The sequence below is a fragment of the Scyliorhinus torazame genome, chromosome 2 (assembly GCF_047496885.1).
Source record: "Scyliorhinus torazame isolate Kashiwa2021f chromosome 2, sScyTor2.1, whole genome shotgun sequence".
NCBI classification, from domain to species: domain Eukaryota; kingdom Metazoa; phylum Chordata; class Chondrichthyes; order Carcharhiniformes; family Scyliorhinidae; genus Scyliorhinus; species Scyliorhinus torazame.
The window spans coordinates 32,613,415-32,630,319 of record NC_092708.1 but is presented as its reverse complement, the minus strand read 5'-3'; the positions used below and the strand labels follow the sequence as shown (position 1 = coordinate 32,630,319).

General features: G+C 45.0%; 1 protein-coding gene across 2 annotated transcripts in view; it reads left to right on the top strand.

The window, feature by feature from the left end:
• LOC140387047 (contactin-associated protein-like 5) overlaps window positions 1–16,905 on the top strand; it is a 1,703,123-nt gene that overhangs the window by 1,256,967 nt on the left and 429,251 nt on the right. For both annotated transcript variants that reach the window (XM_072470060.1, XM_072470068.1), the window contains one exon: window positions 12,354–12,510. In XM_072470060.1, coding sequence (XP_072326161.1) covers window positions 12,354–12,510 — 157 coding nt within the window. The remainder of the gene's footprint in view (window positions 1–12,353; window positions 12,511–16,905) is intronic.

Below are 16,905 nucleotides of genomic sequence, written 5' to 3'. Positions count from 1 at the left end.
ATGCAGCTATAAAATGAAGGGAAATTAAACGTAGAATAATTCTTTCTCGTAAAAATATTTTCCTGTCTTTGTGTTTCACAGAGGTGTGATATCAATGATTTAGGTGGCCAACTGCCTTCAGCAACTTTTGGAAGAAGAAAATGATGAACGAAAGGTGGTTGACCAGAAATGTTAACTCTTGCCCAGAATTTTGCCAGAGATGCAGGTAGCCAGAATTGGTAAACTTACCGATTCATTGGACCAACCCTGTAGAAAGACCCCCGAATGGAATGATTCACACTTCAGGGAGGTGTGTGTGAAATGGAGTCATTCCACCATCTCTGAAAGCAGTGTATAGGAGTCCATAGGGATGACCGAGTGTTGAGACAGACTGGGTAAAAGGCTCACCTCAATTCTCTGGTATTTCTGACCATTATGTCCCACACTCCTCCCCCCAGTCACAACCAAAGCAGCCCGTCTTGGGAGTGTTGTCCGTCTTGACTGCGCATGATACTGATAAGATCAATGGGCGGCACAGTGGGTAGCACTGTTGCTTCACAGTGTCAGGGTTCCAGGTTTGATGCCCGGCTTGGGTCACTGTCTGTGTGGAGACTGCACATTCTCCCAGTGTCTGCGTGGATTTCCTCCGGGTGCTCCGGTTTCCTCCCACAAGTCCCGAAAGACGTGCTTGTTAGGTGAATTGGACATTCTGAATTCTCCCTCTGTGTACCCGAACAGGCGCCAGAGTGTGGCGACAAGGGGCTTTTCATAGCAACTTCATTGCAGTGTTAATGTAAGTCTACTTGTGACACTAATAAAGATTATTATTATTGAAATCCTATCAGCAATTTGAAAGCACACAGAAATTCGATGGAATTCGGTGCTGTGTATTGATCTTCTTGTGTATGACACCTTGCAGTTTCACAAGTCTAAGTTGAACTGCCAAGACATCGCACTGTGTGTTGTGAAGTGGATTTCCTGCAATCCGGCAGCCACGTCCATTCACAATGTGCTGAGAAGTCTCATCCATGTGGCCAGAGTCACGTGCTGGGCTTTGCTTGAAATTCCATTTGTAGAAGGGACGTGGATGTCCTTGAATGGCGAATGTGGATCTTGTTGTGTGATTGAGGTCACATGCTGGAGGTTTGTCTGTCGGCTCTTTTTGGTGGCCATATTGGATTTAATAATAATAATCTTTATTGTCACAAGTAGGCATACATTAACACTACAATGACGTTACTATGATAATCCCCTCGTCGCCACATTCCGGCGCCTATTCGGGTACACAGAGGGAGAATTCAGAATGTCCAATTCATCGAACAAGAACGTCTTTCGGGACATGTGGGAGAAAACCAGAGCACCCGGAAGGAATCCATGCAGACACAGGGAGAACGTGCAGACTCCGCACAGATATATCTAGGTGTACAGGTCCACAGGTTACTGAAAGGGGCAACATAGGTGGAGAAGGTAGTCAATAAGGCATATGGCATGCTTGCCTTCATTGGCCGGGGCATTGAGTATAAGAATTGGCAAGTCATGTATAGAACCTGAGTTAGGCTACACTTGGAGTATAGTGTTCAATTCTGGTTGCCACACTACCAGAAGGATGTGGAGGCTTTAGAGAGGGTGCAGAAGAGATTTAGCAGGATGTTGCCTGGTATGGAGGACATTAGCTATGAGGAGCAGTTGAATAAACTTGGTTTGTGCTCATGGAATGACAGAGGTTAAGGGGCGACCTGATAGAGGTCTACAAAATTATGAGGGGCATAGACAGAGTGGATAGTCAGAGGCTTTTCCCCAGGGTAGAGGGGTCAATTACTAGGGGCATTGGTTTAAGGTGCGAGGGGCAAGGTTTAGAGATGTACGAGGCAAGTTTTTTACACAGAGGGTAGTGGGTGCCTGGAACTCGCTGTCGTAGGAGGTGGTGGAAGCAGGGACGATAGTGACATTTAAGGGGCATCTTGACAAATACATGAATAGGATGGGAATAGAGGGCTACGGACCCAGGAAGTGTAGAAGATTGTAGTTTAGACGGGCGGGTCGGCACGTGCTTGGAGGGCCGAAGGGCCTGTTCCTGTGCTGTACTTCTCTTTGTTCTTTGTTCTTTGTGGGAATCGAATCTGGGACCCTGATGCTGTGAAGCAACAGTGATAACCACTGTGTGACCGTTAACCCAGGGATTGTGGCATTTGGCCTTTACATCCAAACCTCCTTCCCTCAAAGGAATCGCAGAGCTCCAGAAAAGCTTGTGTGATTTGAGTTTGCATGCTCGAGCATGCTCGGTAGGTTTAGAAGGTCTTCATGGCAGTTCTGCGTCGGCATCAATGTGGTGAACATTGGTCAGCATTGTTGTTGCCTCCGGCGGTGCAAAATAACTGCCTTCATGCGGCACCACCCAGTTTTGTATAGCCAAATGGGGTTGGAATGCATTGCGGGGTGATTTAATTGACATATTTAATTGATAAAGTGAGTTGAATTATCCGAAGAGACTAATTCTGCTGCTGGGGCTTCCATGATAGTTAACAGAACAGGCTCAAGAGGCTGAATGGCCTACATCCATTGCTATGTTCCTCTATTTCTACTAAAATAGAGAGGAGGGACCAGCTTCCTGCACCAATCATGTGTTCACCCATTGTACATTAAGAAGTTCCAAGGTGAATTTGAAACCAGGACGCAAAGGCCAAGATTTTTGTAGCATGTTTTGCGGAGGCAGCCCTCCATTGGCCAGTGATAGGATCGTTCCCATTCTATGGCACCCCCCACCCCACCAACCCCACTGCTGCCGGAAAATGAGGAAAATTCCAGCCAAAGCTTTCCTTTATTGAGAGAGTTTATTGTTCAGTCTCACAGCTCACCTCTCCATCGCCCAGTGTCTCAGCTCTCCCCTATTTATAGTCTCTTTTTAATGAACAACAATCAATAAATCAAATTAATGAGAGGGGCGACAGCCCCTGGTGGTTCACTATAACAGAAGGAAAATCAATATTTCTCGAAGAAACTTACAAAATCAAACCAAAATGTCATTGCGGAGTATAATGATGCGTCTCTGCCCCCTTGGTGCCATCAGCCACAACCCCGCAACAATTCTCTTTTAGAAACAAAATGGTGACACTAAACAAAATCTCAGGAAAATTGTAAAATTAAAATATCGTCCCTTGGGGTGATGAAACAGCCCGTTCTTGACAGTGCCCGCAGATCCCCTCTTCGTATGTGCTCAAGACAATTAATACCCATCAGCTTTTTTTTAACATGAACAATATAATGGACATTAACAAACCTTACCAATTGATAAGACACTGATAGCAGATGATTGGGCTAACAACTAAATGGGTACTCGAGGTGCAATTAAATGCTAGGAAGGCATGTACGAAGGATGTGAGCTTCATGCATTTCCCACGGAGGCATGGGGAGAACGTGCGGACTCCGCACAGGCAGTGACCCAAGCCGGGAATCGAACCTGGGACCCTGGTGCTGTGAAGTAACAGTGCTAACCACTGTGCTACCCTGCCGCCCATGTATGCTTAACCTACCCAGGATGTCTATTTTAATAATAATAATAATCACTTATTACCAAAAGTAGGCTTCAATGAAGTTCCTGTGAAAAGCCCCTAGTCGCCAGATTCCGGCACCTGTTCGGGGAGGCAGGTACGGGAATTGGCTGCTGGCCTTGTTCTGTTTAGCCCACTGTGCTAAACCAGCACCTAATTTTATTTTATATTTTAAATGTTATATTTTATATTGTATACTATTGTAGCTAAGCCTTTGAACTGGGCTTTAGATATCCTGCTCCAAATTCTGCCAAAACTAAAGATCAACTTATGAAATTTCCACTGGCAATCACCTATTTCACAGACTGCGGATGTCAAAATAAGATCAACTGGACAATCTTACTGTAAGAGCCGAGCTTCAGTCATCAGAGAGGTTCATTTTTCACAACAAATATTGTTTCTAACTCCAATGTCTAAGCCGCAGAACAATGCAGACACCATTCAGTGACTTGAGCATCTAAAAATTGCACAATGAGCAATATACCCTACAAGCATAAGTTGAGAATTTTGTCTGAAGCTGTGTGTTCATCCTGGTTTTGCAATTACGTTTGAAGAGTCGCAGCAGCTTTTGGCAGTCGATCTCCAATTTAATTTGCCCCTTTTTTCCTTTTTCTATTAATGATAATATTGCTACTGCTCAAAAGATAGATCTCAATAAAACTTACTTCATTCTATACTTGCCTGAGCAAAACAATTTATTTCAAATTGTGAGAATGGGTGTTTTCTTTATATTTTGGGGAATATTGTGTTCTTTTTCATAGAATTTACAGTTCAGAAGGAGGCCATTCGGCCCATTGAGTCTGCACCAACTCTTGGAAAGAGCACCCTACCGAAGCCCACACCACCCTATCCCCATAACCCAGAAAGCCCACTCAATGAATACTAAGGGCAGTTTTGGACACTAAGGGCAATTTAGCATGGCCAATCCACCTAACCTGCACATCTTTGGACTATGGTTAGAAACCGGAGCACCCGGAGGAAACCCACGCACACACGGGGAGAACGTGCAGATTCCGCACAGTCAGTGACCCAGCCGGGAAACGAACCTGGGACTCTGGAGCTGTGAAGCAATTGTGCTAACCACTATGCTACCGTGCTGCCCTTCTGTAAAGAAGTCTGTGTGTGTGCATATGCCTGTGCGTGTGTGTTACATGGTGTGTGTTTGCATACATGTGTAAATGATTCAATTGACATGTGAAATGGTTGACAGAGACCATTTATCGGAGGTTTAAGACATAAAAGGATAACAGATGTTAGGTTTGTGCATTTATAATCAGATATTATGGTGGGTTTGAGGTACAAGGAGAAAGGTTGGATCTAATGTTTGCATTTTTAGATAAGTTGAGAGTTTGTTTGAATATCAAAGAGAAGTCAGAGGTGAACATAGAACATACAGTGCAGAAGGAGGCCATTTGGCCCATCGAGTCTGCACCGACCCACTTACGCCCTCTCTTCCACCCTATCCCCGTAACCCAATAACCCCTCCAAACCTTTTTGGACACTAAGGGCAATTTATCACGGCTAATCCACCTAACCTGCACATCTTTGGACAGTGGGAGGAAACCGGAGCACCCGGAGGAAACCCACGCAGACATGGGGAGAACGTGCAGACTCCGCACAGACAGTGACCCAGCGGGGAATCGAACCTGGGACCCTGGTGCTGTGAAGCCACAGTGCTATCCACTTGTGCTACCTGTGGTAGTATGCATTAGGGGTCATGTGGGACTGTGAAGCCGTGATGTCATTGGCTGACAGATCCCGGGTCCTGGTTGGCTGTTGACCTCTAGCTCCGCCCTGAAGGCGGAGTATAAGAACCAGGAGTTCTCCCCCGCAGGCCAGTCTGTTACTGAACTGCGGGGAACAGGTCACGCTTAATAAAGCCTCATCGACTTCATCAAGTCTTTGTGCGCTACACTACCGTGCTGCCCCAAGGTGAGGAGAAACATCTTACAAGAATTCCATGGGTAAACAGAAGAGAGTATATTTAATTTTATTGACCCTAAAAGCAGAGTCAAAATAGAAAAATGAAAGTATTTAATAATTTGGAAAAGTTAAGTTCAAAGAAGTGCTGAGGGCAGTTGAATTGTGGATAAAAGGGGAAAAAGATATTTTCGGAGATAGGGAGAGAGTTTGTGTTGGCTGTTTGGGGAAAGCTTCCTGAAAACAGTCCTGGGCTGCGAAAAGTTGCAGTTTGAGTCATCCATTCAGTTGAGCCATAAATGTCTTGAGCTGTGAAAAGCAGCCTGGTTTTTGAAGGCTTGTTGGATTTCCACAGCAGAGTGGAAGTGAGTCTGAGAGGCCGTGTAGTATGCTTTGATTAAAAAGACAACAGTTATGCCTTGGGTAATATTACAAGATTTTTATAGTTAAACATATGTGTGGGAATGTTGCCTGGGAGTGGATCTGACCAAGGAAGAAGTCTTTTGGGAGGCATTTTTGACAAGACCAATTTTAACTGATTAACTGCAATCTTGTGTGCTTAAGTTTTCTTTTCTTCTTTTAATCATCCTTTCAATTTTAAAATCGCAGAAGTTGATGCGATCAGTATGTTTACTTCTCATTTTCAGAATACAAAAAATAAGTTATGATCAGTAAGCCAAATTTCCCTCTGAAATTTGGTTTGCTCAGCAATTAACATATGCTGTGATCATAACGCACATCAAAATCATATCCGATGGTCACAATGTCACTGCACTGAAATTTAAATTCTCACTCTTCTTCCTTATGTTTCTTTTCCTTCGGGAAGCATGGTGGCACAGTGAGTTAGACCTGCTGCCTCACGGCGCCAAGGTCCCAGCTTCGATCCCGGCTCTGGGTCACTGTCCGTGTGGACTTTGCACATTCTCCCTGTGTTTGCATTGGTTTCACCCCCACAACCCAAAGATGTGCAGGCTCGGTGGATTGGCCACGCTAAATTGCCCCTTAATTGGAAAAAATGAATTGGGTACTCTAAAAAAAATTTTTTTTAAATGTTTCTTTTCCTTCTCCCTTCTCTGAAAGTTGGTTTTGTTTTGGGAACAGCCCTAATTACAGAACTAAAAATCTTGCATGCATTTACATAGTGCCAATTACAATCTCAGTACTTCCAAAAAATCCTTCCCATCCAATGAAGTACTAATGAAGTATAGTCACCATCTTAAGTCAATCCCTCCACACTGTACACATTGGGGGTTTACTCCTGTCACCTCCCATTTGACGTTTCACTAACAATAGCCAAGACAGCAAAATATAAAACAAGATAAGTAATATTAAACTGTCAGCAGCAGGCCAGCAGAAGAACTTTCACAGCAAAGACCAAAAAAAAACCTCCTTCAAAATTGTCATCAAAATGTGCTTCACGACACATACACAGAAAGACCAAATCAATTCTTGATGTAAGCATAGCTATTGCGGTATATTATTCTGTTTCTATTGCCAGTTAGCTGCCAGGGAACGAGCAATCAGAGCGCAAATGTATATTTTTTTGGAGATACACAGAAAGACATTGAAGGCATGTTCTACCTCAGCAGATTTTCCTTTATTAAAATCAGATGAAAATGTAAACAAAGGAATCCATCAGTTAGTTTATTAGTTACAATATCGCTGGATACAAGGCTTGGAAATTAATCCAAACCATGCTGCCCATTTGAATGGGACACAGAGAATGATACACATACCAGAATGAGTAAAGCCTCGAGCCCCAGTTCCATTAGACACAGGAGCGGCAACCACATGATGTCCCTAGACTACTTGCCATGAAGATAATTTCAATTTGGAGCTACTGCCAGGCTGACAATGCATCCCACCCCCTCCCCAACCATGCCCACCCCCCCCGCACCCCCCCCCCCCATCCCAACCACCGCCTAGTTGGTCATGGGAGAATGAGGCTATGGTTAGGGGGAGAGAGTGTACAGTGCGGATGGGGAGACAGCGATTGGGTAGAGACTCAGGGCTGTCATCAGCAGAGCGTAAACTGTAATAATTGGGAAGAGAGACATCAAGGATTTTTGCATCAGAGCAGGATCTGGAGGCCAACAGAAGGCCAGCAATGATCTTTGTTCCTTCAGTACAGCACTCCTCTACTTCCTGGAAACACATTCACATATCTATTTTATTAAAGTAAGTTTTTGCCAGTGATCAAAGAATCATAGAATTTACAGTGCAGAAGGAGGCCATTCAGCCCTCCGAGTCTGCACCGGCCCTTGGAAAGAGCACCCACTTAAGCCTTATCCCCGTAACCCAGTAACCCCACTTAACCTGATTGGACACTAAGGGCAATTTATAATTTCCAATCCACCTAATCTGCACATCTTTGTGGGCGGAAACCGGAGCACCCAGTGGAAACCCACGCAGACACAGGGAGAACATGCAGACTCCCCACAGACAGTGACCCAAGCCGGGAATCGATCTTGGGACCCTGGAGCTGTGAAGCAACTGTGCTAACCACTGTTTGACCGTGCTGCCCACGGTCAGGTTTCATGGTCAGGTTTCATGAGGACCAAGTTCCCTGAACCGATCTGCATTAGGCTCAGTGCAGTCTGATTTTACAACAAGGGTCACAAATGACATTAGACCATCCTCGTGTTATTTGCCTCAAGTTATGCCTTTAATATAGGCTGCAGCACACCTCCAACATGTCCCATCAAGTCACCGTGCGGGATAGTTTCATGTGATTGCATTTCTCAGCCAAAGTATTAAACTGTAAAGAGCACCAGGGTGAACCTTTCAACTTCCCACACCAGCCATATAATAAAAACGTAAAATATCAACTCGGACCTTCTGCAAAGTAGCAGGTCAGATCGTTGCTTCGCTCAACCTTTTCCGTGCCCTGACACTGCCCTGCGTTTCCTGCTGGGTGTTCCAAACTCGGCTTCTTTAGAAATGCGGAATGTATAGCTCCACAAAGAATTCCACCGCAAACCTGGAGCATCGGCATGGGTAGACTTCCACTGAGCCCCGACATACATCTTGGGTCATCTGTCTGTTTTCCGACCATCTCAATGCCAAACGTTTTGGGCCATGTCAACAAGTAACCATGAATTATTTTAAAAGGGAACATCACACATGTCCAAGCTTCTTGACTTATTTAAACAATCAACAGAAAGAGTAGGCAAGGATTTTTTCAATTATCCATGGGATGTGAACATCGCTGACAAATTCTAAAAATGGAAACAAAATACTTGGTTATTTTCTAAAGGAATTGAATTTGAAAGCAGCAAGGCTGTATTAAAGATTTTAGAATCTTATTTTGACCCTAATGAGAATAATGGGCACAATTTTGTTCTTCCTTTTGTTACGATCCCAGTTGATGTTGTTATGGGCGAGGCGTTTTCAGAACTCCAAAATGTATCATGGAGTTCAACCAACCTCTCCCTTTAATGGATTTGTTGCTTTTCCTAGCACACGGCTTTTCCCCTAGGTGTGGGATTACAATTATGGACACGTGGGTTTTTAAACACAAAACACTGTTTATTCCATGAACTCAACTTAACATCTTAAATAAACATTGGATCTCTTAACACCCCTTACTTCAAAAATAACTCAGAAAATATTGCAACAGTAAATAATTCCTTAAAATGTTCCTTCAAACTTCCAAGAGACTTAACACCTTTAAACAGAATCATATCAGGTTAAAGGCTTCACTATTATGAGTCTAAATCACCCAAATGATCCAGAGATAGTCTTTCATGGGAGGGATCCAGTTCACTGCAAAACACAGACACACACCCAGCTCTTTTCAAAAACTGAAACTAAAAACCTGCAAAATGGCTGACCTGAGCTGAGCTCCACCCACTCTATGACATCACTGTTTTCTTAAAGGTACATTGCTTAAACATCCAGTTCTTAAAGGCACTCTCGCATGACAATGTTATAACTGGATGGAAAGATCCCAGAGTTGAACGCTGGGCGTGATTTTCTGACCCCCCCCCCCCCCCGGCGGGTTGGTGAATCCCCAGGGGGTGGTGCGAATCCCACCCCACCACCCCGACGCCGGCTGCCGTATTCTCCGGTGCCGTTTTTCAGACGGGGATGGGATTCCCGCCACGCAGGTCGTGGGCCATTGATAGCGGCCCCACCGGCGGTTCTCTGGGCCCCGATAGGCCGAGCGCCCGTCCATTTTTGGCCAGACCCGCCGGCGTGAATCACTCAACTCACGTACCAGCGGGACCTGGCAGGTAAGTCGGCGGAGGTGGTCCTCGGGGGGGCACGGGGGATCCGACAGGCGGGGGGCCCCCACGGTGGCCTGGCCCGCGATCGGGACCCACCGTTCTGCGGGCGGGCTTGTTCTGTGTGGGCACTTCTTCCTTCCACGCCAGCCCCTGTAAGGCTCCTCCATGGCCGGAGCAGAGAAGAGAACCCCCCGTGCATGCGCCAAAATACACCAGCCGGGCCGCGCATGCCCGGAACCATGCCGGCCCTGCAGCGCATGCGAAAACTCATGCCGGCCTTTCAGCCGCCGGCTGGAGCAGCTCCAACCCCGCTGTCGTCCACTAGACAGGTGAGAATTCCTCACCTTGGGGGGTCGTTGACGTCAAGAGTCATTGCCACCAGAGGAACAGAATCATGTGACCACTAATTAATAATACAATATGCGATTACTCCCCCCCCTTAGTTTAGCAATAACACACAGGTTTTAACATGGATTACAATGTATATCTTAAGCTAAAATGGTCCCATTAAACACAAAGTCCCTTTTCAGCACACAAGATGACTGTGGTCAACACACTAGCCACTTTGAACTCCAAGTGATTGTTTCTGGACATTTCCTCAGAATCCCCCCCCCAGATGATTGTCATGTGAGAGTTTCCAAACTCCAGTCCCAAAAACAGACTTTAAAATATTCGCTCATAAATCAGCTTTCCCTTTGTAGTTTATATTCTGAAATCCAGACTAGGTTTTCTAAATCAAACTTTTAAACAAAGCTTCTGCTCCACTTTAAACAGTGTATCCAGTCCAGGATTTCATGCCAACCCCTTCTCCACTGCTGTGCAAACTGATCACAATTGCTTTAACTCTTGATTCCCGGATTGTATTAAACATTTGATCTACCTTTGAAGGCTGCTGTCCCATTTTAAATTTGGTTACTGCAGAAGTCTATTTAAAGAGTAAACTTTCCTTGAATTCTTCTGAACGTAACTTGGTCTCTGTATTCCCCTATATACACAACAGAATCACAGTTGGAGCCTAACCAACCCCTACACATACAAACACCATTGTCCAGCATGAATCTAACTATAGGTTTTACCCTTCCAGGTGCAGTAACATTAAATTAAACCCACTTAAAGCTCTCGCTTATTTATAATGTTCACCAATACAAATATAAATCCCTTAAAACTACCTTTGTTTTACTTACACTATTACAAAATGTGTAGTGCAATGAGTTAATAGAATAGTTATGGTAATAAGAGATGTAGGTCATGACATAACTGTGATATTAGCAATCATATGCTCGAGACCCTGCGGAGTTTGTATTCATGAGAGGCATACCTACTCTGTCACCTATCTTATAGATAGTATTCATAAACCAATTTGAAGAATGCACCAGAGTAAGACTGCAGTCTCTTTAGATAAGATAGACCAGGCATACCAGAAGCCTGCAACCACAGAAGAAGTATATGAAATGAGGAGGATGTAAAGGCTCTGGAGAAAGCAAAAGAGATTTACAGGGTTGATACCAGAACTGAGCAGTAAGAACTATGTGAAAGTAACCTGTTGGGTTTCTTCACATAGAAAAACGAATTTTGAGGGATGGCCGAGGCTTTTGAAATTATTCAGATTTGATAGGATAAACATAGACAAGGGGCTGAATTCTCCGCCATTGGGATTCTCCATTTTGCCGGCAGCCCGGGGAATTCCCGATGGCGTGGGGCTGCCCCACAATTGGAAACCCCATTGACCAGCCAACGAAACTGAGAATCCCGACGGCGTGCTGCCCCAGAAATCTGGTGCGGCGGGACGGGAACCCCGCTCAAGTTGATTCGATTTGTCGGGGAGTTCAAACCCAGGGCCCTTGGTACATAAAATAGTCACTAATAAATCCTATAGGGAATTCCGGAGAAAACTTTTATCCATGCAAAGAGTGGTGAGAAGGCGTTCCTTGCTACCATGCGTTCAACATCAGTGTGTTTGAGGGGAAGCTAGAAGATTTTAGTTTAGACGGGCAACATGGTCGGCACAGGTTTGGTGGGCCGAAGGGCCTGTTCCTGTGCTGTACCTTTCTTTTTTCTTTGTTCCTTGTTCCTTGTTCTTTATTCCTTGAGGAAGTTAGAAATGAGGGGTTAATCTGATAGGAAGAGATGGGGCAATGTATGTGTGGAGCACAAACACTGGACTGAACCAGATGTGTCAAATGGCCAGTTTCTGTGCACTAACTACCAGATAATTAAAAAGTCCCAGAGACGATGGGAATACAGGTTCCTGAGTGATGATAACTCACATTTTAATTGTTTTTTTAATGATGAGAAGTTGCATAGAATCATGTAGCAAATATCATTAAACCAACTATTCAATGATAATCCTCTTAACATCCGTCTCTTCATGTTTGTTGATACAGTGAAGAGATCATACAATCACAGCTACTTTGTTTTTATTTTCACTTTCTGGCAGTATTCCAGTTTTTGTAATTGCCTGTAAAAGATCTTAAGTGGCTGTGCATTTCATGCTTGAAGTAAGTTTCTGTATAGGATTAATGATGCACAGCTTGTACATCATGCAACCTGTGTCCGCAGGCAAGACATAAACACATTGCGATATTTCAGTTTTTTTAAAGTGATTCTTCTCCTCAAAATCAATGCTTTCTTCATACCTATAAAATGCTGTCAAGTTCTATGTTATATTTTCTTTCAGGTGGGACACCATTGACCTGGTGGATTGGGAGGACCAACGAAAGACAAACTTACTGGGGAGGTTCATCACCAGGTGTTCAGAAATGTGCCTGTGGATTGGAGGAGAGCTGCTTAGATGCCAATTATCACTGTAACTGCGACGCTGACAGAGATGAATGGTACTGTGACATTTTGAGACAATAGTGTGTTTTAACAGCTTTAGTCCAATATGTTAGAGTCTGTGTCCATGGTTCCAATCGTGTGTGTTCAATGCGGTCATTCATGTTTCAATCCAATGGGCCTGAACAAATGGGGGCAAGGAACCTCAAAATGAACCCTGCTTTTCGTGGAATTCTGTCCCACTTTGGAAGACCAGCAACATTTAGAAGGAAGAATCATGGGTAAATGTTATAACCCCAAAGGAATTTTGTGGGTACAGGACCATAAGGTGTCCCATGCCTCCCTGGATTATGAACTTCCCATTTAAGGAGGTTGGACTTCCTCTTTGAGGGGGCAGGGCTTCCCCTTAACAAGGAGAGCCAAGCTGCATAAAACCCCTGGCCTGGTTGCAGACCCTTACAGGAGTGGAGGAGTATTTGGAATGGTATTGTAATAAACATTGTTCAGTAATTTCTACTATCGTCTATGCATTCTGCTTATCGTGGATTCAACAGTAAACCTTCTGCATTTCCTCCCTGTCCCCCATGATGAGGGAATATTGGTTGAATTCTTGGGATACCAGGAGTATACCTTTATACCTTTGGTAGGTCTCAGTATAATTCTTGTCAAATGAACATGATAAGTACCCTTTTAGCAACGTAGGGTATAATAATGGCCTTGTTGCGCCCGACTTGGTGAGGCGATGAGGCCCTTTCATCTCGTGAGAGACCTTTAGCATTTGGATTGGATTGGATTTGTTTACTATCCCGTGTGCCGAGGTGCAGTGAAAACTATTTTTCTGCGAGCAGCTCAAACAGATCATTAAGTACATGAAAAGAAAAGAAAAGAAAAAGAAAATACATAATAGGGCAACACAAGGTACACAATGTAAATCGGGTAAATCGGCAATGGGTGAAGCGTACAGGGTGTAGTGTCAATGAGGTCAGTCCACAAGAGGGTCGTTTAGCAGTCTGGTAACAGCGGGGAAGAAGCTGTTTTTGAATCTGTTTGTGCATGTTCTCAGACTTTTGTATCTCCTGCCGGATGGAAGAAGTTGAAAGAGTGAGTAAGCCAGGTGGGAGGGGTCTTTGATTATGCTGTCCGCTTACCCCAGGCAGTGGGAGGTATAGATAGAGTCAATGGATGGGAGGCAGGTTCATGTCATAGACTGAGCTATCTTCACCACTCTCTGAAGTTTCTTGTGGTCTTGGGCTGAGCAGTTGCCATACCAGGCTGCGATGCAGCAAGGTAGGATGCTTTCGCTGTTAAGCTGTTAACCATCTCCACCTCGGCCCCATTGATGCAAACAGGGGTGTATACTGTACTTTGCTTCCTGAAGTCAATGGACATCTCTTTAGTTTTGTTGGCATTGAGGGATAGATTGTTGGCACTGCACCACTTCACTAGATTCTCTATCTCCCTCCTGTATTCTGACTCATCGTTATTCGAGGTCCGACCCACTATGGTTGTGTCGTCAGCAAACTTGTAGATGGAGTTGGAACCAAATTTTGCAATGCAGTCATGTGTGTACAGGGAGTATGGTAGGGGGCTAAGTATGCAGTCTTGCGCCCCAGTATTGAGAACTATTTTGGAGAAAGTGTTGTTCTTTATTCTTACTGATTCTGGTCTGTGGGTCAGAAAGTCGAGGATCCAGTTGCAGAGTTGGGAGCCAAGTCCTAGGTTTTGGAGCTTTGATATGAGCTTGGCTGGGATTATAGTGTTGAAGGCGGGGCTGTAGTCAATAAATAGGAGTCTGATGTAAGAGTCCTTGTTGTCGAGATGCTCTCGGGATGAGTGTAGGGCCAGGGAGATGGCGTATGCTGTGGACCAGTTGCGGCGGTATGCGAATTGGAGTGGATCAAGGCATTCTGGGAGTATGGAAGTGATGCGCTTCATAACCAATCTCTCAAAGCACTTCATTACGACTGATGTCAGGGCCACTGGATGGTAGTCATTGAGACACGTTGCCTGGTTCTTCTTTGGCACCGGTAAGATGGTGGTCTTCTTGAAGCAGGTGGGGATGAGAAACTGTCTCAAACAGTAATGAATCCAGAGTTGTTAACCTTTGATTCCTTGATGATGAGGTTTCAGCAAGCCCAATACACACCCACACAGGCCAGCATTCCATCAACATTCAAACTAGTGATAGAGAAAAGGGCGTAAAAGCAGGAACTGGTGACAAGGTGAAGCCAAGTTTCGGCAGCCTATCAATTGCAGAAGGGAGGGAAGGGAGGAGTAGCGAGGTGATGAGCTCTCCACCTTTGATGCCCTGAGAGAGACGTTGGGTTGTTTACCCTTCTGGCTGGGAGGGCACAAGGGGGCAGCACCCCTGTCTCCGAGCCGTAGTTTGTGTCGCACTCCAGGACTTGATGGCTATAAGGATGCTGAGCTCATAACACGGCCAAACAGGTTGAGGTTGATCCTCCAAATCCTCCCAACATATTCTGAGGGCAGACAGTGAGAGTGGGAGCGTTTCCTAGTCAGCCATTTGACGGAACGAATATTGGAGCCTCTACCATCACTGTCCATAGCGCCAGGTTACACCAAGCATGTAAAAGCGGACCAGTGACACTGCAACTCGGAGTCCCCGACAGAACTGGAACACACCACCAACACCATCCCTTTGGCTTGCTGCCTTTCCCTTTGAAGTTGTAGTTTGGCTCCACTTGGCTTTCCCATTGTGGGCTAACCAAGACCCACATAGAATACGTTTGAACCCTTATCCTGTCATTACATTCTTTAAATTATATTTGCAGCACGGAACTATGAAAATGAATGTTACTCTGTAGTTTAAAATTCTATCAACCTAAAATGCTTCCCCTCCCTCCCTGAAAACTGCCTCAATGGACTGTCACCGACCTTGACACTCCTGTCACACCTAGTACATGTTTGTGACCACCCATGTTCCAGTGTTGTGACTGGCATGGAAAAGGGGCTGGAATAAATGGTAGCCGGAGACACGTCTGTCAGTTGCATCACCTGAGTGTGTCTGCTCCATCGCCTGGGAAATCGGTTATGGCAGGTCTCTGGGACTCATCGGGTTGTAGCACAAAACGTTGGATGTCCCTGTCAGGCCAATCTGTTTTAAAGATCAGGCTCGAGTTCTTTCCCCTGGAATGATGGTCCCCTCACCATCCCAAAAGTACACCCGTTAAATCAGTGCTTGTTTCCCAATTGGTGACAGCTAATTACTACATTCCCAACAGTTAGCTCATCAGTGACAATGAGAGAATAAATGAAAATCACTCTGAGATTATTGGTTCGGAAGTAGCCTCATCCACTTCAGCCAACTAAACCCCTTTCTGTAACACATCACTCTTGACATTGCCTATCCAGAGATTCCTTGCTTTTCTTCCATATATCCCTGTTTGAAGAAAATAGCTTGCTAGGGATCGGGATGATATTTATATGGACCTACAGAAGGGAATTGATAAGGTTACACATGAATGGTTGTGACCAAAAATGAGAGTGTATCGAATTGCAGTTAACCTATTGGCATAGGAACTGATGAGGTGATGGTGGGGGAGGGGGTGGGGGCGGCATTGGGAGCAGAGATAATGGATATGGTCTCAACTGGCACAACACAACTGGTAGATTTCCCCAGGGTGCTTCCATTTTTATTATATTTATATTGGCTGCTGGAGGAATAGAAAGTCAGATACCCAAGTTAGGTGGCAGAGTGAAGATGGGAGCAAAAAGGCTGTAGTGAGACTGAAGGGTAGCAAATTAATTTAAAGAATTTTGTTCTGTGCTTTGCCTCCTTTTCCTATGAATAGTTGTTTGTTAAACAACTTCACTTTATTTACCGTGAGGCTTCAGTTGTACTAGAATAACCGCACTTAGCAGAAGAAAGCTCTTGGCAACCCATTGCATTCTGAGACATATCGAGGGTGAGATTTTCAGCCCCCCCAACCCCAACTCGACCCAGCCCTGCAGCGCGTTTGCCGGAGATGGAGGTGGCCTATAGTTGGCCACCAGTGGGATCTTCCATTCCCTCGGATGTCTATTTTGCGTGACTTGTACCATCTACAAGATGCACGGCAGTAATTCGCCAAGGTTCCTTAGATAGCACCTTCCAGACCCATGACAGCTACCATCTAGAAGGACAAAAGCAGCAGACATCTGGGAACCCCACCACGTGGAGGTTCCCCTCCAATCGCTCACCACGCTAACTTGGAAATATATCGCCGTTCCTTCTCTGTTGCTGGGTTAAAATCCTGGAACACCTTCCCTGACAGCACAGTGGGTGTATCTACACCATATGGACTGCAGCGGTTCAGGAAGGCAACTTACCACCTTCTGAAGGGCAACGAGGGATGGCCAATAAATGCTGGCCTAACCAGCTACGCCCACAACCCTTGAATGAATTTTAAGCATCCCAGCTTGAGTTTAGAATGCCAAATTGTTTGTGTTTT